The 24,554-nt window shown below is 40.4% G+C and overlaps 1 protein-coding gene across 1 annotated transcript in view; it reads right to left on the bottom strand.

Moving 5' to 3' along the window:
* Positions 1–1,526: 1,526 nt before the first annotated feature.
* Positions 1,527–24,554, bottom strand: part of LOC100630107 (protein PIP-1) — a 44,988-nt gene continuing 21,960 nt past the window's right edge. The window contains exons 2-3 of the mRNA XM_003365287.5: positions 2,919–3,032; positions 1,527–2,154 (exon numbers count right to left, since the gene is read on the bottom strand). Of these exons, the coding sequence (XP_003365335.1) occupies positions 2,030–2,154; positions 2,919–3,032 (239 nt within the window). The 3' untranslated portion in view covers positions 1,527–2,029. The remainder of the gene's footprint in view (positions 2,155–2,918; positions 3,033–24,554) is intronic.

The following is a 24,554-nucleotide window of genomic DNA, read 5'->3' as shown; positions in this document are numbered from 1 at the left end:
AATGACTCCAGCTCCACCCTCAGCATCAAAACTCAGGAATAATTTGCATAGGCAGAGAGGAGCCCTGGGAAAAGGAAGTTTGGGGTAGGTGCCTGGGATTGTAATGAGGAAGAAAGGCAGAGAGGGAACAGTGAGTTTTCTGACTCTGTCCAACCCATGGATGATTTTGAGTTGAAGAGGTTGGATCAGAGTATGTCACCCCAAAATATGCCACTTTGACGGAAGGATTATTTTGAGATGAAGGCAGTTTGGAAGAAGCAGATACAAGAAAAAGTCTCTGGCCTCACCCTCTCTCCCAGGGAGGGCAGGAGGATGCTTAATCATCAGAGGCAACTCTAGATTCTTTTCTGCCCAGAGAAATCTACATAAAACAATCTTACTGAGCAGGCCTTATCTTACATTAGTTTCCACATATTATTACTTACCCGTAATTTGTCATCCCTAAAAGCCTACACTCCTTTTCTCTTGTCACTCTCTACAAAATTATCGTTCTTGATTAAGATGTTACATAAGCCCAGGTTCTAATCAGTGCTTTGAGTTACCCATGACTGAGTACTCCCATATGTATGTGCGATGCTGTCATCATTACACTTCTATTTTTCTCTTGTGGATCAGTCTTCTGTCACTCTAATTTACAAGGTCTCAGCCAGAGAAACAGGTGGGGGGGGGGGGGGAGATGCTTCCTCGCCTACACAGTCCTGTAATGAAAGCAACTATAGGCGAAAGCTGACAGAGGCTTTTTTGACAAAGTGATGAGTGGGAAGGACAGGAATGGCAGATGGAGATGAACCACCAACAGTCTACTTGGTCCCTTAAGGACAGCATGTGATGGAGAATCATGGAGGCCAGTACCTCTCTTGAGGGCTGGTTGCTCTGGGAGGAGGACATGACATCACTGACAGGCATGCTGGGGTTCTCAGGGAAGTCCCCACAGGAAAGAGAGCACTGAGACCCCTGGAACAGCACTGAGGGAAACAACATGGAAACTGGAGGAGAAGAAGAGCACTGGATGCCACAAACAGGCCGGTAAGCATGTGTGGGACACGCTAGGCTCTGGTCTTCATGTGCAGAGACTCTGAAAGGATCCGAGTGGGAAATCTGGTCAAGTCACAGACATTTGACCTTCAAGCAATACATTGTGCTTTGTAATCCTCACTGGTTGTGTTCTTCTTTCCATTGAAAGAGAGCTCAAATATCATAGATGCAAGTTGAGAAGCCTGAGCAGTTGAGGAGAAAGTGGGAACCAGGCAGGAAGTGTTGTGTTCATCAAACCATCCATTTTCCTCTGGGTCACACCAGATTACATTGCAGATTGCAAGATTAAATTTCTTATTTCGTTGGAGGCAAAAGATAATGGGATGTGGGCAGAAATGATGTACAAGACTTCCAGTTCTGGCCACAAAAGCCCCTGTGGGTCTCCATGCCTCCTTCCCCTTCTGTGGAGACCTTGGAGACTGTGAGAGATGGTGACATAAAGACTTGGCAGGAGCTTGGGTACCTGAATAATCACCACCACATCGCTGAACTGTGAAACAAGTTAGCAATCATTTTTTATTGTTTTAAGCCATTGATGTTTCAGAGATTTGTGTTATAGCAACTAACTTACTTAACTAATACATCATTTAGAGCCACCTCACACTTCCTACTCTTTTAGGTTTTGAAGAATCTCCCTCTTCCTTCAGCTACTGCCTCTAGAGCACCCAGTATTAAAAGCATCACAGTCTTCACCAGACCCTGCCTTTTTAAATGGCAACCAATGTGACTCTTAATTAGGGACTGAAAAGGAAGAAGGTATGCTTGGACCTAACTATGCCCACCATTCTTCACCCACGTTTGGTTTTAAAGACTATCCTGGCGGCATCCCGCAGTGAGGGAAAGAAAAGGAAATAGGGCCCGAAAACAGAACAAATCTGAGACTTATTGGAGGGAACCCATATTCAGGTCGCAGCAGTCTTGAAGATTACGGTAGTTGAAAGTTATGCTGAATCAACTTTATCCACCAGATCAGGGCAAAAGCTGGGCGTGGTCTTTAGAACTTGTTGCAGAGAGGTGAGTCATCACAGCATTTCAAATCCACAGCAACATTGGGACTAAAAAGCAATATATCAGTACATATGCTGCTGCAACCCTGAGATCCATACGAAATGGTGTCATCTGAAGAAAGACAGAGAAGAGGGAAAATGAGACCCCAGAAGCTCATGTTGCAGACCCATGGGTGTGGCGCCTAGCATATCCTCACTTGCAGTTCTCCATAAATATTGATAAATGAAGCAGTGGATGTAAGCATCAACAAATTAATCAAAGAATGAGGAGAAAATGACTCATGCCATCAAGATTCATACTATCTGCCTCCGAGGACTGAGATACTTCAGGTAGAACCCCTAGTGAGCTTTCCTAGGATTGCTCTGGGGCTCTCTATATCTAGGATTCAATAAACTGGGGCACATAAGAGGGGGCAGATAAAGAGGAATAGAAATTCCCCTATCTACTGATCCCTACTCCTCTCCTCCAACTTCTGTTCTCAGTTCCAAAAACTCCACCACATTTGGGTCCACTAATGGGAATTTGAGCGGCCCAATTCCAGTCACCCCCAGGAGCTAAACAGAAGATAGTTGCTTCCCCTTTTACATGTCACCAACCCAGTTAAGGGCCAGTGGCAGCTCAGTACCAGAACCAGCTGAAACGGCTTCACTAGTTTAGGTGAAAAAAGAAAACCAACTCCCTGCCTGAGCAGCTCCTACTCCCAGGGATCCTGATGGGCCACCTTCCAGGTCCAATAGCCACATGACTTGTCACTGGGGCCTAGGCTCCCAGGAGGTCCCATGGGTGGATCATACCACCCTCCACCTTGAATGCCTGTTGCCAGCCCCTACCCTCAGGCAAAGGTCACCCCAGGAGACTTCTCAGGACCCACCTACCTTCATAGACCTTCCTCACATAGCACTGCTGGCTCCCTTTAGTCTGGCAGAAGCTCGCCCCACTCTGGCAAACTCCACTGGTGTTGACTCGATCACACTTGAGACATGTTAGAGCTGGAAAGTAAAAACCAACATAATGATGCTCTTCTGGCCCAGCGTCCCTGCTGGTCAGGAGAGGAAACACACCCTCTGGCCCAGACTCAGACTGCACAATGACAAGTTCCCACTGCCTGATGAATGTGCTGAAAGCCTGTTGTGATTTCTCAGTGCTTAGCTCACACCTGGGAGGAGGCCTGCGTGCCCCTTCGTGCAGGATCTGTGCCCAAGAACAGACAGGATCTCCCTCAACTCCCAGAGATGGACTGTACTGCCAGAGGAAGAAGATCAAGCACTACAATACAGCTCACCTGACTCCATTAACCATCACTCCCACCACAGGGCTGTGCTGTGGCACGACACCAGAGGACACCGTTCAAAACATATTCCATGTGAATGGCATATGCAGGGGAACAACAAGTGAAGTGTTGGAGTTGTGCAAAGAATCAGGACTGCCCACCCACTCTCCGTCCTCCTTGTAGCACCACGAAGTCCGTCCTCACCCTCCTCCAATCAGAGCTGGCACCCTCCACTCTCTCTTTCACCCCAAGAGCAGGGCTCCTTACGAGAACCAGGAGACTCAGTTTAAAAGGGGTGCTGACAGGTGTGGGTAAGGCAGAGAAAGAAAGATGGGGAAGGAAAATGGGAAGTAAAAGAGAAGATCAGTCGGAGGCAGAAAGTGCAAGATTGAGGAAAGGAGAAGAAAGAAGAAGAGGGAGTGAGGGAGCTGCGGGCATCACCTACAAATGTTTGCCCTGGGGCTGCAGCTCCTCACTCTTCCACAGCCTTGGGGGGAGCAGCCAGCTCACCCATGCAGGGATTCAGCAAGCACTGGGCCCCTGCTATGTGCTGGGCACTTTTCCAGGGCTTAGGAAAGATGATGAAAGGGAGGATGAAACATATTTCACTTATTTACATAAACACTAAGCAAGAAATTGGGAGAATGACTGACAATAAACACATGAGAAAGATTATTTCAGGTCCTGGTGACTTATGAAGAATGGAAGACTGAGTACACGTGACAGAGACAGTATGGGAGGTAGTGGCTGTTACTTTAGACAGGGTGTTCAGAAAAGTTTTCAGAAGGCTTACTTAAACTGAGATTTCAATGACTGAAAAAACAAAACAAAACGCTGACCATTTAAATAACCGGGAGAATTTGGGAAACTGGTTCCAGGAAGATATAAGGGCAAGTGCAAAGGTTCTGTGATAGAATCAGCTTGTTCAGGTCAAGGAACAAAAGGACAGCACAGGTGGAGAAAAATGAAGAAGGACGAGAGTATTAGACACAAAATGGAAGAGGCTGGTAGGGGCCAGACCATAAAGCATCTCTTAGACCTTCATTATGGAATACGGCAACCACCAGCCACGTGTGGCTATTGAGAATATGAAATGTGACTGGTCACAGAAGATGAGCTGTAAGTGTATTTCAAACACTTAGTACCAAAACATTCTTTTAATTGCTCATCAATAATTTTTATGTTGATTACACGTTGAAATGATAATATTTTAGAAATACTGGGTTAAATAAAATATATTATTACAACTACTTTACACATTTCTTAATTTGTTAATGTGTCTACTAGAAAACTTACAATCTCGCATGCAGCTTGCCTTATGCTGTAGCTGGGCAGGACAGTTCCAGGCCATCGGAGGACTAGAATTTTACTCTCCATTGGAGGAGACCGTGGGAGGCTGTGAAATAGGGAGTGACATTAACTGGTCTATGATTTTCAAGTACACTCTGGCTCCTGTGCAGACAATGGATTTTAGAGAAAGAAAGGGTAAAAGAGGACCAGGTAAGAGATGGCGGAAACAGGAAGATGGGAATAAAGCCACCAATCACCAGAGTCAAAGGAAAACATGAGAGATTGTAGGTCAGGAAGAAATGAAATATGTGTGTACGAAGCAGAGGCTGAGAACCCACAACAGAGCAAAGAGCAGGGACTCTAAATGCTCTCGCTTCAGCTTCATCATTTTTTATGGAGTTTAAATCTGAAATTATATATTTATTTTGTTATTTACTAATGCTTTCTTATGTAGAGGTAAAGCATTACAACAGGAATGAACTTGGAAAAGTGCCTGCTTAATCCAACACTAAACACTCAATTCCCCTTCCTCCAAGTTACCTGTGACTATAGAATTTGTACAAACTGTGCATCAACATTTACCATCCCCATGGTGCCTGTGCCATCTTGGATCACAGGAAAACCTGCAGAAGACGCAAGTCTGCTTAAGAATTTCAGCAGCTATTTTAAAAGTGAGTAGTCATTTTAAGAAAACTGGGCCCAAAGTTGACATAATGTGTGCAGCTGCAGCAGAGGTTCCATGTATCACTGACTGAAGCAGGTGCCCTGAGCAGCCCCTCCCCCGGACCCTTCACCTCCCCCTCCAGGTGCTGAAGGCTGCTCCTGCAACACCTGCACGTCCACAGGGAGCGGTGGGAGCACACTCTCGTGCACCCAGGGCAAATTGGAATATTAGGGAGCAGGTGCCCTGGACACATCCCTCTCCAAGCACAGTGGGGGATACTGGTGGATGATACTCCAACTTTCTCACCCCTGAGTTGGGGTGGCTCGAGGCTGGCTCTGCCCTGTCCTCAGAATTTCCCTGCAGGCTGAAGCTCCATTTGCCCACCTGGCTGTCTAGCTTGATGAGGCATCCTTTATCAGCTTCCTTCCCTTCCCTGTCTTCCTTCCTCACTCCTCACGCAGGTATTTCCTGGGACTACCTTCCAGACTAATGACTTTTATTCATAACTTTTTCTCAGAGTCATCTTCTGAGGGACCACCAGCCAGGATGATGAATTTTCACTTAGATCAAATAAATGTTCTAAATTGATTTTTATACCTAGATATTTTATTCCAACTCTTCCTGTGCATATACACAAAAAAGGAAATGCTGAGTATTAGTAGGCTGATTCCATTTGCAGAAGAAGAACATTACAAACAAATGATGCCAGTTAATGCCAATGATCATTCCATTTTTCAATCAATCCATGGAATCAAATAAAAGCTGTGGAAATATATTCTGTAGAAGGTGAAGCATCTGACTTTTTGTGAGTGATAGAAAATTCAGTTTAAAAAGTCCACATTGAACATAAAGTCATTGATTTTTGTGGTGATACTATGGATACAAATGCTGGTGGAGCATAGCATTGTAGCAAAAACAAAATTCTTACTTTAGAATCTATGGAACCAAAATACACTTACAATTGGTTGTGATGGATAGATAATTCTTAACTGTGTCCTAATTGTGTCCAAACAAGTGTGACAGTGTGTGTGTCTGCATACATACACGCATACATATAAGGTATAAATGAATTTATATATTTTTATATGTGTATGTTTGTATACACACACAAATAGAATGACTATAAAAGTTTTAAGGTGAAGGTGATGCGGAATAATAATTACTCTTCAGCAATCTTTCTCCCTGTTGTCTGTTTTCAATCAGATTTTGAAAATGAAAGAGACGGTGTCAAGATGGCAGTATAGGCAGACTCTGAACTCACTTCCTCTCTTGGATACAACAAATTTACAACCACTCTTAGAAAAATTAACCCTGAGACAGAACTGAAAACTGGATAAAAAGAACCCCTACAACAAGGGACAGTGCTAACCAAGGTGGAAGAAGCAGAAATTCCTTTCTGAGACAAAAAAAGCCACTCCCTGAGATGTGGCACTTCACAGCCTGCCAGGAGCAATCCTACAGTATACAGCCTTCCCTGGAGGGGAGGGAGATCTGAATGGGGGTGTTACCACTATAAGCAGCTTTTGGACTCAGCACAACTGAGATAAGTGTCATAATAACTGCTATTGCTGGTTACTAACAACAACAGGGAATACTCCTAGAAAATCTGTCAGACATACAGGGAAAAAGCCTGCTGTTAAAGAGCCCTCACAAATTTTAGAAAGCAACCTAAAATCACTAGGAAGAAATGTGCACAGTCCTTTGGGGAAAAGAGTCTCACTTGATAGCCTCTGGGTGCATCTCAGTGAGAGGTGAGACCTCCCCAGGGGCTGAGACATTGATAGCAGCCACTATTGTGACCTAATACAGGCATGCTGGCACAGACACTGGCAGATGCTATTAGAGTTCTTCCCTTGGCCTAGCCCAGGGGTCTGTCCCACCTACTAGAGCACTGCTTTAATCCAGCTCAGCCAGGGCAGGCAGTCCCTCGTATGGACTGGCTCCACCCAACAGCAAGCCCTCAGGCAAGTTCTGGGCCTGCGTAGGTGGGGTGCCTGGAAGTTCTGCAGCCAGGTGAGTGGGTCCACCTCTGCAGACCAGGGCACATGCATGTAATGGGTGGAGTGTGGGGGGCTTTGGTGGAGTGTATGGGTCCTCTGCAATGGGGCAACTGAGTCCACCTCAGCAGGTCAGGGCATGTGCACAGGGCAAGACTATGTTGATAGGGTGTGTGGCCCTGTGGGTAGTGGGGTTTACCAGTTTCAAAAGTCTTGTGCTTCTCAAACAGCCACATAAGGGATCAGCCCCAACTGCCAAAGCCTCAAACAATTGGGTGCTCCCATGCCTGGGGCCAGCTCCACAGAGCTTCAATCTTGAGAGAGTTGACAATGATATTTCAGGCTGGAGACCTACAGCAATTGTAAGCCCCTGAGCCTAGCAACCAGCCATACTGGGGCCCTACTCACTTAATATAAAAACTTCAAAAGGAATGTGCTATTAGACCTTCAGCCAATTGTGCTGGGGCTCCCCACACCTGAGAAAGTGACTGAAGGGTCCATAGAAACCACGTGCAGCTGAGCATTACAACCAACCAGCCAAGAGGACAGCTGAGCCTCCCTAGGCACCTGCAGCAAGAGCAACCCTCAAACAACAAAAGGACACATGTAGCCCACACAGGGCACACTCCTGGAACATTTGGAGCTGATGGCAGGAGGGAAGCACACCGCTGGGGCTCATAAGGCATCTCTTACATAAGGCCACCTCTCCAACATCAGGAGACATAGCTGACCTACCTAAGACATAGATATAAGCACAGAGAAAGAGGCAAAATGAGGTGACAAGGAATACATTCCAAGTAAGGGAATAGGACAAAACCCCAGAAAAAGAACTAAATGAAACAGAAATAAACAATCTACCTGACAAAGAGTTCAAAGAAAAAGTCAAAAGGATACTCACTGATCTTGGGAGAAGAATGGATGAATTCAGTGAGAACTTCAACAAAGAATTAGAAACTATAAAAAAGAACCAACCAGAAATGAAGAATACAATACTAGAAATGAAAAGTTCACCAGAAGGACTCAATAGCAGAGTAGATGATACAGAATGGATCACCAAGCCGAATGAAAGAATAGAGGAAATCATCCAAGCTGAACAGATAAAGTAAAAAAGAATTTAAAAGACCAAGGACAGTCTAAGGGACCTGTGGACAAAATCAAGCACACTAACATTCATATTACAGGTGTCTCAGAAGAAGCGAGAGACAAAGGGGCAGAGAATCTATTTGAAGAAATAATAGATGGAAACTTTCCTAATCTAAGGAGGAAAACATATATCTAGGTACAGGAAGCCCAGAGAGCACCAAACAAGATAAAGCCAAAGAGGCCCACAGTAAGACACATTATAATTAAAATGTCAAGAATTAAAGATAAAGAGAGAATCCTAAAAGCCACAAGAGAAAGGCAATAAGTGACATACAAAGGAAATCACATAAGGTCATCAGCTGACGTCTCAGTAGAAACCTTACAGTATAGAAGGGTGTGGCACACTATATTTAAAGTGCTGAAAGGAAAAAACCTACAACCAAGAATATTCTACTCAGGAAGTTTATCATTCAGAATGGAAGGAGAGATAAAGAGTTTTCCAGAGAGGCAAAAACTAAAGGAGTTTATCACCAAGAAACCAGCCCTACAAGAAACGCTAAAGGGACTTATTTAAATGTGAAAGAGAAGACCACAAATAGGAAAAAAGAAATTATCAAAAGGGAAAAAAGCAATGAAATCACTGGTAAAGATAAATATACGTAAAGTAACAGATCAATCACCTAAGAAGATAATATGAAGATCAAAAGACAAAAGTACTAAAAGAAGTTAGATATGATATCAAAAACATAAAATCTGGGAGAAGGGGAATAAAAGAGTAGAGCCTTTAGCAAGAGGGCAAACTAAAGAGACCATCAACTTAATATAGATTGCTATATATGTAGGTTATTTTATATGAACCTCATGGTAATCACAAAACAGAAACCTATAATAAATGCACAAAAAGATAAGAGAAAGGAACCAAAACATAATACTAAAGAAAGCAATCAAACCACAAGGAAACAGAGCAACAGAAGAAAGGAATAGAGAAGAACCACTAAAACACCCAGAAAAAAGAGCAACAAAAAAGTATTAAGTACATACTTATCAATGGCTACATTAAATGTCAATGGACTACATGCTTCAATCAAAAGGCATAAGGTAGCTGATTGGATAATAAAACAAGACCCATATATATGCTGCCTACAAGAGACACATTTCAGACCTAAAGACACTCACAAACTGAAAGTGAAGGGATGGAAAAAGATACTCCATGCAAATGGCAATGAAAAGAAAGCTGGGGTAACAATACTATATCAGACAAAATAGGCTTTAAAATGAAAACTGTAACAAGAGACAAAGAAAGGCATTACATAATGAGAAAAGGAACAACACAGCAAGAAGATACAACACTTATAAATATCTATGCACCCAACTTAGGAGCACTTAAATATATAAAGCAATTATTAACAAACATAAAATGAGAAATAGATAGTAAGAGAATAATAGTAGGGGGATTTAACACTCCGCTTATAGATCATCCAGACAGAAGATCAATATGGAAACATTGACCTTAAAATGACACATTAGACAAGATGGACTTAGTAGATATATACAGAACGTTCCATCCAAAACGCACAGAATACATATTCTTTCCAAATGCACATGGAACAGTCTCCAGAATAGATCATATATTAGGCCACAAAACAAGTCTCAATAAATTTAAGAAGATTGAAATAATACCAAGTATCTTTTCTGACCACAATGATATGAAACTAGAAATCAACTACAGAAAGAAAATCAGAAAAGCCACAAATATGTGGAGATTAAACAAAATGCTACTTAACAACAAAGGAAAAATCAAAAACTACCTAGAGACAAATGAAAATGAAAATATGACATGCCAAAATGTATGGGATACAGCAAAAGTGATTCTAAAAGGGGAGTTTATAGCAATACAGGCCTACCTCAACAAACAAGGAAAATCTCAAATAAACGAGTTAACATGGCACCTAAAGGAACTGGAAAAAGAAGAACAAACAAAGCCTCAAATCAGTAGACCAAAGGAAATAAAAAGCAGAGCAGAAATGAACGAAATAGAGACTTAAAAAAAATGGAAAAATCAATGAAACTAGAAGATGGTTCTTTGAGAAAATAACCAAAATTGACAAACAGTTAGCTAGGCTCAACAGGAAAAAAAATTCAGAAACAAAAGAGGAGAAATTACAATGGACACCTCAGGAATTCAAAAGATTATAAGAAAACACTATGAAAAGCTAGATGTCAAAAAATGGAAAATCTAGAAGAAATGGATAAATTCTTAGAATCATACAACTTTCCAAAATTGAATCAAGAAGAAACAGAGAATTTGAATACACTCATCACCAGTAAGGAGATCAAAACAGTCCTCAAAAACCTCCCCAAAAATAAAAGTCCAGGACCAGATGGCTTCCCTGGTGAATTCTACCAAACATTCAAAGAAAACTTCATACCTATCCTTCTCAAACTCTTCCAAAAAACTCTAGAGGAGAGGAAGATTCAGAACTCATTCTACAAAGACAGCATTACCCTGATAGCAAAACCAGACAGGGACAACACAAAAAAAGAAAATTACTGGCCAATACCACTGAGGCAAAAATCCCCAACAAAATACTAGCAAATCAAATACAACAATATATTTAAAAGATCAAACACTAAGATCAAGTGGGATTTATTCCAGGGATAGTTCAACATCTGCAAATCTGTCAACGTGATACACCACATAAACAAAATGAAGAATGAAAATCACATGATCATCTCAACAGATGCAGAGAAAGTATTTGACAAGATACAACATCCCTTTATGATAAAAACTCTGAATAAAATGGGTATAGAAGGAAAGTACCTCAACATAATAAATGCCATATATGACAAACCCACAGCTAATATCATTCTCAATGGAGAAAAACTGAAAGCTATCCCTCTAAGCACTGGAATAAGACAAAGATGCTGACTTTCCCCACTCTTATTTAACATTGCATTGGAAGTCCTAGCCAGAAAAATCAGACAAGAAAAAGAAATAAAACAGATCCAAATTGGATAGGAAGAAATGGAACTGTCACTGTTTGCAGGTGAGATGATTTTATATGTAGAAAACCCTAAAGAATCCATCAAAAACTTTTAGAAATAATAAATGCATACAGTAAAGTTACAGGATACAAAATCAACAAACAAAAATCAGTTGCATTTCTATACACTAATGACGAATTAGCAGAAAGAGAATTTAAGAATACAATCCCAGAGTGACGTCAGCATCATGGCAGAGTGCGTTTTCCTAGTAATCCCTCCCCTCCAACATACAATGAGTAGGACATTCACACTCTAACAGAGGACATCCAAACACAACACAAAAAAGCCAGAAAGACCCACGCAGCCATACAATGGAGGGCGGAGAGGCTGGAGCCCCCCTCAGAGGAGGTGGAACAAGATAAGAGAAAACTTCACTCCTTCCCCTAAAGACTGTAATCTGAGGCCATGGGAGGCCTCCAAGAGGGAAGGAACGAGGGAAGAGACATTCATTCTTAGGAAAATCAAGGATCTCCGAGGGCCCTTGCAGCCTAGAGGGAAGTCCTTTACCAGGGTGAAAGCTTTCACAGGGAGTGACCTAACCAAGCCAACACCCAGGAGAGCAGATAGCACTAGCAGAGTGAGAAATCCCAGAGAGTATGCAGGGGAAAGCATCCCTCCCTCCAGGCACTTGATGCCAGCTCCAGTCCCTGGGATCTTGGATAAAGGCAGAGGGCTCAGAATACGCAGCTCTTGACCCCTACTCAGAGGGGATATGTGGTAACTGAGACCAAATGACAACAAGATGTGAAAAAAGAGAGCCACTCTCTCTAGCAATATCAAACATTACATTAGATCTCCAGACCAGAGAGAAAATGACAAGCACCCAGAAATCAGTCCTGAGGACACATGAATATGTAATCTCAATGGCAAAGAACTCAAAATAGCTATCATCAAAAAACTCAATGAGTTAAAAGAGAATATAGAGTAACAATTCACCGAGTTCAGAAGCTACTTCAAAAATGAAATTGAAACTATAAAGAAAAATCAATCTGAAATATTAGAGATGAAAGACACAATGAAAGAAATAAAACAAAATATAGATTCCCTGAATGCTCAAGTGGACATCATAGAGGAGCGTATCAGCATAATCGAAGATATACATATTGAAATGCTCCAGATAGAGGAGGAGAGAGAACTAAGACTAAAAAGAAATGAAGAAGGTCTCTGAGAAATATCCTACTCAATGAGGAAATGCAACATAAGAATTATACGTATTTCAGAAGGAGAATGGAGCAGAAAGCTTTTTCAAAGAAGTAATAGCAGAGAACTTCCCAATCGTAGGGAAGGAGACAGAAATCCATGTGGAAGAGGCTACCAGATCTATTAAATATGTCAATGTAAAAAGGCCTGCTGAAAGGCTTATAGTAGTGAAACTGGCAAAAGTGAATGACAAAGAAAGAATACTAAAGACAGCAAGGTAGAAGAAAATAACCAACAAACGAACCCCATCAGGCTTTAGTGGACTTCTCTGCAGGAACCTTACAGGCTAGGAGAGACTAGAATGACATATTCATATCTTTGAAGGACAAAAACTTTCAGCCAAGAATACCCCATCCAGCGAAAATATCCTTCAGATATGATGGAGAAATAAAAACTTTCCCAGAGAAACATAAGCTAAGGGAGTTCATAGCCACAAGACCCCCTCCTACAAGAAATCCAGAAGAAAGCCCTCATACCTGAAAAAAGAAAAGGGAGAAAGGGGTTATGAAGCATGGACATGGAGATAAATAGATAGACAGAAACAGAGCAGGATAGCAAATTCTTAAGTATAGCATTAAAGAAAAATGGAAGGAAAACACCAAAAACAAAGATAATCTTGTCATTTTAACCATAAACTCATACCACAAGATGGAATAAGATGTGAGAAAAACAACCTAGGAGGGGAGGAAGAAAGGGGCTGAATCAGTTTAGTCTAAGGAAATCAGAGGCCATCAGAAAAGGGACTATCTTATCCATGAGATTTTGAATACAAACCTCAGGGTAACCACTGAACAAGAAAGCAGAACAGAGACAAAAATAATAAATAAGGAGAAAACAAAGAAACACAACATAAAAAACTACATATCTAAATTAGTAGACCAGAATACACAGGATGAGAAACAAAGGAAATGCTGGAGAACTGGACAAAATGATAAAATGGCAGCATTAAGCCCTCATATATTGATAATCACCCTAAATGTGAATGGGTGGAATTCTCCAATAAAAAGAGACAGAGTGGTGAGATGGATTCAAGAACAAGACCCAACAACATGCTGCCTCCAGGAAACACATCTCCGTTCCAATGGCAAACACGGGCTCAGAGTGAAGGGATGGAAGATGATACCCCAAGCTAATGGCAAACAAAAGAAAGCAAGAGTTGCAATACTTATATCACATAAAGTAGACTTCAAGATAAGACAGGTAAAGAGAGACAAAGAGGGGGCAGTATATAATGATTAAAAGGACATTCCATCAAGAAGAAATAACACTTATAAATATCTATGCTCCCAACACAGGAGCACCCAAGTACATAAAGCAACTATTAACAAACCTAAAAGAAGACATTAATAATAACACAATAATAGTAGGGTACCTCAACACTACACTCACATCAATGGGTAGATCATCCAGACAGAAAATCAACAAGGAAACAGTGGAATTAAATGAAAAGCTAGACCAGTTGGACTTAATAGACATATAAAAAACACTCCATCCAAAAACAGCAGAATACATGCTCTTCTCAACTGCACATGGAACTTTCTCAAGGATAGACCATATGTTGGGAAACAAGGCAAGCCTCAATAAATTTAAGAAGGTTGAAATAATAACAAGCATCTTTTCCAATCATAATGCTATAAAGCTAGAAATTAATTACAAGGAAAACAGCTAAGAAAGGGACAAAGATGTGGAGACTAAACAACATGCTATTGAACAAGCAATGGATCAATGAAGGAATTAAAGGAGGAATCAAAAAATATCTGGAGACAAATGAAAATGAAAACATTCCCTACCAACTCATATGGGATGCAGCAAAAGCTGTATTAAGAGGGAAATTCATCACAATACAGGCTCACTTTAACAAACAAGCAAAATCTCAAACAAGCAATCTCAAACTATACCTAACTGAATTAGAAAAAGAAGAACAAACAAAACCCAAAGTCAGCAGCAGGACAGAAATAATAAACGTCAGAGCAGAAATAAATGCTATGGAAACAAAAAACACAGTAGAAAGGATCAGTGAAACAAAGAGCTGGTTCATTGAGAAAATTAAAAAAAATTGACAAGCCCCTAGCCAGATTTACAAAGACAAAAACAGAGAAAGCTCAGATAAATAAAATTAGAAATGAAACAGGAGAAATAACAACAGATACCACAGAAATACAATGGATTATAAGAGAATACTATGAAAAACTATATGCCAACAAAATGGACAATCTAGAGGAAATGGATAAACTCTTAGACTCTTACAACCTCCCAAAGCTAAATCAAGAAGAAATAGAGAATCTGAATAGACCAATCACAATGAAAGAGATTGAAACAGTAATCAAAAACATCCCAAAGAATAAAAGCCCGGGACCAGATGGCTTCCCTAGGGAATTTTACCAAACTTTCAGAGAGGATTTAATACCTATCCTTCTCAAGCTATTCCACAAAAATAGGGAAGATGGAACGCTTTCGAACACATTCTATGAGGCCAACATCACTCTGATACCAAAGCCTGACAAGCACAATACAAAAGAGGAGAACTACAGACCAATATCACTGATGAACATAGATACAAAAATCCTCAACAAAATATTAGCAACCTGAATACAGCAATACATCAAAAAGATCATACATCATGATCAAGTGTGATTTATACCAGGGACACAGAGCTGGTTCAACATCTGCAAATCAACCAATGTGATACACCACATTAACAAAATGAGGAATAAAAACCACATGATCATCTCAATAGATGCAGAGAAAGCATTTGACAAGATCCAACAGTCATTTATGATAAAAACTCAACATAATGGGGATAGAAGGAAATTACTCAACATAATAAAAGCTGTATATGACAAACCCACAGCCAATATCATACTCAATGGGAAAAAAACTGAACATCATCCCTCTGAGAACAGGAACAAGACAAGGATGCCCACTATCACCACTCTTATTCAACATATTACTGGAGGTTTTGGCGAGAGCAATTAGTCAAGAGAAAGGAATAAAAGGAATCCAAATAGGGAGTGAAGAAGTGAAACTCTCACTGTTTGCAGACGACATGATCTTATATATAGAAAACCCTAAAGAATCCATTGGAAAAAACAACTACATTAAAGTTGCATGGTACAAAATCAACTTACAAAAATCAGTCACATTTCTGTACTCTAATAATGAACTTACAGAAAGAGATCTCAAGAATACAATTCCATTTACAATCACAACAAAAAGAATAAAGTACCTAGGAATAAATTTAACTAAGGAGGTGAAGGACTTATACAATGAAAACTATAAGACATTATTGAAAGAAATAGATGATGACATCAAGAGCTGGAAAGAGATTCCATGCACATGGATTGGAAGAATAAACATAGTTAAAATGTCCATACTACCCAAAGCAATCTACAGATTCAATGCAATTCCAATCAGAATCTCAATGACATTCTTCACGGCAATAGAGCAAAGAATTCTAAAATTCATATGGGGCAACCAAAGACCCCAAATTGCTAAAGCAATCCTAAGAAAAAAAAAGCTGGAGACATCACAATCTCTGACTTCAAAATGTACTACAAAGCCGTAGTGACCAAAACAGCATTAGTACTGGTACAAAAACAGACACACAGGTCAATGGAATAGAACTGAAAGCCCAGAAATAAAACCATACATCTACAGACAGCTAATCTTCAACAAAGGTGCCAAGAACACACAATGGAGAAAAGACAGTCTCTTCAATAAATGGTGCTGGGAAAATTGGACAGCCACATGCAAAAGAATGAAAGTAGATCATTATCTCAAGCCATACACAAAAATAAACTGAAAATGGATCGAAAACTTGAAGATAAGTCTGAAACCATAAAACTCCTGGAAGATAATATAGGTAGTACGCTCTTTGAAATCAAACTTAAGAGATTTTTTTCGAATATCATGTCTTCTCAGACAAGGGAAACAAAAGAAAAAATAAACAAGTTGGACTTCCTCAGACTGAAGAGCTTCTGCAAGGCAAAGAAAAAAAAACAGGATCAAAACAAAAAGACAACCCACCAATTGGGTAAAATATTTGCAAATCATATATTTGATAAGGGATTAATCTCCATAATATATAAGGAACTCACACAACTGTATGACAAAAACAAACAGCCTGATCAAAAACTGAGCATAGGATATGAACAGACATTATTCCAAAGAAGATATACAGATGGCCAATAAACACATGAAAAGATGTTCAACATCACTAATCATCATGGAAATGCAAATCAAAACTTCACTAAGATACCACCTTACACCTGTTAAAATGGCTATAATCACTAAGACTAAAAGTAACAAATGGTGGAGAGGATGTGGAAAAAAGGGAACTCATACACTGCAGGTGGGAATGCAAACTACTGCAGCCACATTGGAAAACAGTATGGAGATTCCTCAAAAAACTAAAAATAGAACTATCATATGACCAGCTATCCCACTACTGGGTATCTATCCAAACAACTTGAAATCAACAATCTGAAGTAACATATGCACCCCTATGTTCATTGCACCACTATTCACAATAGCCAAGACATGGAAACAATCCAGGTGCCCATCAACTGATGATTGGATAAAGAAGATGTGGTATATATATACAATGGAATACTACTCAGCCAGAAAAAAAGACAAAATCATCCCATTTGTAAAAACATGGATGGACCTGGAGGGAATTACGCTAAGTGAAATAAGCCAGACTGAGAAAGACAAACACCAGATGATTTCACTCATATGTGGAATATAAACAAGCACATGGACAAAGAAAACAGTTCAGTGGTTACCAGGGGAAGTAGGGTGGGGGGTGGCCACAGCAGGTGAAGGGGAGCACTTATGTGGTGACAAACAAGATAATACACAACTGAAATTTCACAATGATGTAAACTATCATGAGCTCAAATTAAAAAAAAGAATGCAATCCCATCTGCAACTACAACAAAAAGAATAAAATACATATGAATAAACTTAACCAAAGAGGTGAAAGATCTGTACACTGAAAATTATAAAACACTGTTGAAAGAAATTGAGGAAAACACAAAGAAATAGAAAGATATTCCATGCTCTTGGATTGGAAGAATTAACATAGTTGAAATGTCCACACTTCTTAAGGAATCTACAGATTCAATGCAATCCCTATCAAAGTTCCAACAACGTTTTTCTCAGAAATAGAATAAGGAATCCTAAAATTTATATGGAACAACAAAAAACCCTGAATAGCCAAAGGAAGCCGGAGAAAAAAGAATAAACCTGGAAGTATCACACTCTCTGATTTCAAAATCTACTACAAAGCTCTGATAAACAAAGAGCATGGTACTGGCACAAAAACAGACACACAGATCAATGGAACAGAATTGAGAGCCGAGAAATAAACCTACACATCTGTGGACAGCTGATATTTGAGAAAGGAGCCAAGAACATACAATAGAGAAAGGAAATTCTCTTCAACAAATGGTGTTGGGGAAACTGGTCAGCCACATGCAAAAGAATGAAAGTAGACCATTATCTTACACCACACACAAAAATAACTCAAAATGGAAAATATGTGTTAAACAATCATTTCAAGTATCTGGAAATTGTCCCAAGGGCATACAGAAAATGAAGCAATATCCATTCCAGAAAATCGACTAGCATAAGAACGATGAGGCACATAAGCCATGACTCAATCACTGCCTTCCTTCTCCTCCCAGCTCAGCATGAAAGTAATTCCACTCTGGGTAGGTTTGGACAAGAAAATGGGGCATCCTTTCCCCTACAGCTCCCAGTCAAGGGATATGTGTATCTACTGGGAAGTCAGACCACCAGCATTTCACAACTACCCCAGCTCCAAGTTGCAGAGGCTAAATTCCTGGCATCTGTGGCCAATACTGGCGGGATCCCTTCCTCTATTCAGCCCCACTTAGACAGCAAATCCTCTAAGCCAGATGTGACAGGCTGAAAACATTGAGTCTCAATTACCCTCAATCCAGCTCATTTGTAGGACAGAGCTTCTGTACCAGGAGAAGCAAGCCGAGAAGACCAGAGGTTACTAAACCCAGTCCAGTACCCTGCTCATAGTGCAGGGATGTAACTCTGAGATAAGTAGGCCTCTGCCATAAGCTCTGGGGCGATGGCTTAGAAAATTTTCCCAGAAAGAGAAGCCATCCCTGAGAACATAAGAATCTGAAGATTTCCCAAAGGAACTAACTTTATTCAAAACAGAGTGTAGTGACATTCAAGCCTAAGAGCACTCTTAAAAACCATGGAGATTTTGGTGGTAAACAATAAAGAGGAGGATCTTATCTCAATATGAGCAAGTTAAACTATAGGTCAACTGTTTTACCAGAGAGAGCCATAGAAAGAAACAGCTAAGGAAAACTCTTCTGGGGGCAGAACAAACATGACACACTGGCCTGAAAAATGGACCTTTTCTCTGAAAAGGGACCTGAAATTAATTGGATCAGACAATAAAGCTATATGTGCCAAGGAGATTGTTGAAAATAATAGAACCATAAGCCAGTAATTAGAGGAGCCTAATAGCATGGTGTGATACCGACAGGCTCAGAAGCTAATACAGAGATCAGGGGAAGAGAGAGTCTGTGGAGCTCTGTAAAGCACCCTCATCCCAGGAGGACTGTGAGCACACACAAGGCTATGCCCTCTGAGCAGCAACCGCAGACGTTTTTACCCTGCAGGGGAAGTAGATTTCACTACAACAGTCCAGCCAAGTCACCAGACAAATAAACAAGAAAACAGCAACAACAGCAAGCCCTGGGAGGTGGAGTCAAAAAGCAGAAATCAATATACACAGTTGCTACAATAATTTATCTAAAATGTCCAACTTTCAACCAAAAATTACAAGACATGAAAGAAACAGAAAAGTATAACCCATACATAGAATTAAAAAACATGTAATAGAAACTGTCTGTGATTGGAGGGTGAGAGGGGATGGGGGGATATTTGCCAAAAGGTACAAACTTTCAGTCATATGATGACTAAGTTCTGGAGATCTAATGCTTATCATGGTGACTAGAGTTAATAATACTGTATTGTAGACTTGAAATGTACTGAGAGTGTAAATCTTAAGTGTTTTTATCACTAACAAAAAATAACCACTAAGGTGATAGATGTGTTAATTAGCTTGTTTATGGTAATCACTTCACAATGTATACATATCAAATGATCACATGATATCCCTTAAATATATATATATAATTTTTCTTGTCAATTGTATCTCAATAAAGCCAGGGGAAGAAAAGAAATTTCCTATGAGACAGCCTAGATGTCACATTATAACAAAGACTGCAAAGAAGCCATTATAAACATGCTCAAAGAATTAAAAGAAATCATGCTTAGAAAGTAAAGGAATGTATGATAACATCTCATCAAATAGCAAATATCAGTAAAGAGATAGCAATTATTTAAAAGAACCAAATGGAAATTTGAGAGTTGAAAAGTTTATCTTAAGAGTAAAAATTATTAGAGGAGCTCAACAGTAGATTTGAAGTGGCAGATGAAGGAATCAGGAAATTTTAAATAGATTCATAGAGATTACACCATCTGAGCAAAGAGAGAAAAAAACATGAAGCTGAATTAATAATTCAGCTTAATGTGTGCAACATTAAGCACACCAACAACATATGCACAATGAAAGCATCAGAAGGAGAATATAGAGAGAAAGGAATAGAAAAACACCCAAAGAAACAATAGCTGAAAATGTCCAAAATTTGATGAAAACCATTAATCTACACATCTGTGATGGTGAGCTTTATGTGTCAACTTGGATAGGGTATAGTACTCAATTATTTAATCAAGTACTAATCTAGGTGTTGATGTGAAGATATTTTATAATGTGGACAATCATTGACTTTAAGTAAAGCAGAACTCCCTCAATAATATGAGTGCATCACATCCAAATAGTTGAAGGCCTTCAGAGAAAAAATGGAGATTTCCTGGAGGAGAACGGCCTTAAGACTGCAGCATCAAATCCTTATTGAGTTTCCAGCCTGTTGGTGGCCTGCCCCATATATTTCACTACTCAACCACCACAATCACGTGAGCTAATTCCTTAAAATAAATATCCTAAAATATATATTTTTACTAATATAAATATACGTGTGTGTGCGCCTGTGTGTGTGTGTAGTATATATAATGTATACCAAAGGGAACAAAATTTGCCTCCCCCAAAATGTGACTCTTTAACATGAGGATTACTTTAGGCTGACAATTTTTTTAGAAACAAAAGACTCAGCTCCCCTTTAACTGCCTAATAGATTTAGATAAATGACCTGTAACAGGAACAGAGATATAACCAGAGATATCTACAAAGAATATGGGCCTAGAGATCAGAGTCCTCTCCATGTCCCATTGTCTCTGCAGGGCATGGTATACATTTGTTTCCCAACATTTGCTTTTCCATCTCCATGTGAATTGCCTTGTCCCTTTGAAGTTAAAAGCACTACCTCCAACATCTTCTTTTGTCTGTAGCAGAAGATGGTATTAGAGGTGGTGGCTTCTGCCATTTGGGTGAGTTATTTAGTTTTCATGGATCTCTTTCATGTATACATGTTATTAAACTTTCTTTGATTTTTCTCTTCTTCACCTGTCTCCTGTCAATAATTCTTAGATCAGCCAGAAGAGCCTAGAAGAATACAGAAAAATGTCTTCCTCCCCTACAATACTATATATAGTATAGTATGCAGTATGCATATAATATATACAGTATGTATTTTATACATATATATATATATATATAATGAGTTCTTTTCCATGGAGAACCCTGGGTGATACATCATCCAAGAACTTCAACATAATCTAAGTAGGATAAATACAAAGAGATCAACAACTAGATGTATCATTGTAAAAGTGTTCAAAGACAAAGTCTTGAAAGCAGCAAGAAAAAAAGCGATTCATCCCATGCAAGGGAGCCCCAATAAGATTACAGCTGACTTGTCTTCATCAATAATGGAGGCTGGAGGCAGTGGGATGACATAGAGTCCTCCCTTGGGAAGCATGGAGACCGATTGCAGGGCCCCCTCAGAGACCAGCTTCTGAGGATGCTCCTGTCCCTCAGTCAGCCCTCTCTATCCCTGGGTTCTGCCTCCTGAGATATGAAGGGCCGACTGTGTTCAGACTGCTGAAAGAAAACTCTGCCATCCAAGAATCTTATGTTCAGAAATTCACCTTTCAATCATGAAGGCAAAGTAAGAACACTCCCAGAGAGACGGTCAGTGGAGGGGAGGCTTTGGGAATCACATGATGCCTTATCCTCTGGGTTGTTCTCCAGCCTAAGTAGAGAGATTTCCACCAAATCACATACGCTTATGCAAAACGTATCCCAGTGCTACAAGGAAAGATTTTGAAAGAAAAAAATAGATTTTTTTTCTCATACATGTATTGAAATTGATTTTTTAATGTGCTGTTTGAAAGTAAATCTTCCCCGGATTTCTTTGTGCTGCTATAAAAAGGTCCAGCCTCTTAGGACGCTGAGATGTATACAGTTTAAAGAGAAAGATGTTGCTCTCACTGCTGCTAGAAACACTTCACTTTTCCTAGGCCATGAGGATGCCATGTCCAACAATTTATCCCCTAATTGCTCTGATCCAGAAGAATAAGCAACTTCTCTTACCTTGCTGAAAGGTCCAAATAGTTATGGCTTGAAGGAGGACACTAGGGGAAGCTGCCAAGGTTCCAGGAAGGTTGGAGCACCCTTTCCTGAGGCATTAACATCTCAGGCAGGAATGAGGCCTGACCTTGGAGAGACCTCTAAGTTGAGAAAGCCCCAGACCCATGCAGTTCTCTGGCTTCTGGAGAGAGTCTACTTACACAGCAGAGAGTTACGGTGGGCATCCAGCAGGAACGTGTGCATCCCATCTCTACGGAGCAGAGGTGTTTCTCCCTCCTTCCAGGAAGGGATGAGGACAGCTGTCTTCTTTATAAAAATGGCCAAAACTCCATTTTCTCCAAATTTACCTATGGAGTGCTCAGCCCCTTGTGTAGGGCTTTTTTCCATTTCTCTTTTATTGCATCACCCAAAAGGAAAGACTAACACAAGGGGGAGCACACACTTATCACTTACTGTGTGACAATAATAAACAATATCTTTGATGTAAAACATATGAAAGGCACATATGGATAAAATTAATAAAGAGAAATATCAAGAGCCCCACAAGTGTTTTATTAGAAGTAAAGCATTGTCCTGCTGTGTAAATACAGTATGGTATACACTGGACTCCACGGACGCAAACTTCCGGTCCACTGAACCTCCTACCTGTAACTATGGCCCCATTTAGGGGCAGCTCTATGACCTTGTACAGCCAGAAGTAGTTACAGAAAACTGACCACCGTCCATATCGCCAAAAGATTTCAGGGCCTAATGGGTTCAGAGGGGGTTTATGATGAGGATTTTAGGCGGGTTAATTTTAAAAACTGCAGATGAGAAGCAGGCTCCGAGGACTGGAATTTGCTTGCCCTTTGAGAGACATTTGCATTTGTGAAAGAAGGGAGATGACCTTGTCTCTAGAAACTCTTAAAGGGGAAGGCAAGAACTTAAATTGGTTACTGTCTGGCAATCTCACGTAACTGATTTAGGGTGGTGGCTTCTGACCTTTACTTAATCCGATTTGATTCTTATCTAAAAGTCATGGGAACACCCAATAGCCAGACCCCACCTGCATCGATACCATTTTAACTTTTTACATGTTCTTTCCTTTGTCTTGTAAAGAGATGGCTCACATACCTATGCCTTAAATTTAGCCTTACTCTCCACTCATGTTTGCAGCAGAAGCGGCAGCAGTAGTGAGGGCAGCAGCAGCAGCAGCAGCAGCAGCTCTGCCTGCCCATGGGTCCTGTCCTCATGCCGGCAGCAGCAGCTCTGACTGCCCATGGGTCCTGTCCCCATGCTATTCCACACTATTCTCTAAATAAAAGAGCACTACTGCTAGATCTTGAGAGTCCAAGAAATCTTTCTTTTGACTCCTTGGCTCACCGACCCCGCATCACTTATGATCCACAACAGTGTGAGAGAGCCACAAAATGTTTTAAATCTTTTTCAAATCTTAAAGAAAATAAATGAACTGTTAAGTCAAAGAAAATATTTTAATATATAATGTTAATATTCATCTTTATACCAATGCAGTAATAAAATGGAGGTTTAATACATTTTGTGGAGGAGAAGACCCACAAAAACAAAGTCTAGGGCCAGCCCCATGGCTGAGTGGTTAAGTTCCCCCGCTCCTCTTCCGCGGCCCAGGGTTTCGCTGGTTCGGATCCTGGGCGCAGACATGGCATCGCTCATCAGGCCATGTTGAGGTTGCATCCCACATGCCACAACTAGAAGGACCCATAACTAAAGTATACAACTATATACTGGGGGGATTTGGGGATAAAAAGCAGAAAAAACAAAAGAAGATTGGCAACAGCTGTTGGCACAGGTGCCAACCTTAAAAAAAAAAAAGTCTCGTGGGGCCCACAAAAGTCTTAATGCAGCTCTGCTTCAACAGCATTTACTTAATTTACTCAGGCATGTTCTAGAATGAAAGTCAGCTTCAAGGTAAGATTTTTTTCCTCCTGGGGCTGGAAAATAAGGGTCAAGCAAGCCCCATCCACTAGAGTCCCTTGAGAAGGCCACCAGATGAGGCAAGGGGAGGACTCAGCAGCACCTGTGAGCAGAGAAGATACAAGTTGGCAAAAGCAGGAAAGAACATACAGGCACGTGGCATCCAGCCTCCCAGCTCCTATTTGGGCATGACAAACTCAAGGTTACATGTGGATTCCTTCGGGGGTAAGACGAGGGAGAAATGCTTATGTTGCCCAAAATAAATATTTTGAATACCTTTATAAATACATTTCCCCTTAAGGAAAACCACGTGGCTTGGCTTTTTTGCAGTTGTGGTCAACTGAATTCCAGTCCTCAAAGATATCCATATCTTAATCTCTAGAACCTAGAATGTGATCTTAAATGGTGAAGAGGGACTTTGCAGGTGTG

Source organism: Equus caballus, chromosome 7 (genome assembly GCF_041296265.1).
Source record: "Equus caballus isolate H_3958 breed thoroughbred chromosome 7, TB-T2T, whole genome shotgun sequence".
Classification (NCBI taxonomy): Eukaryota; Metazoa; Chordata; class Mammalia; order Perissodactyla; family Equidae; genus Equus; species Equus caballus.
The sequence above is the reverse complement of the archived record's forward strand: the minus strand, read 5'-3'. Positions and strand labels throughout refer to the sequence as shown.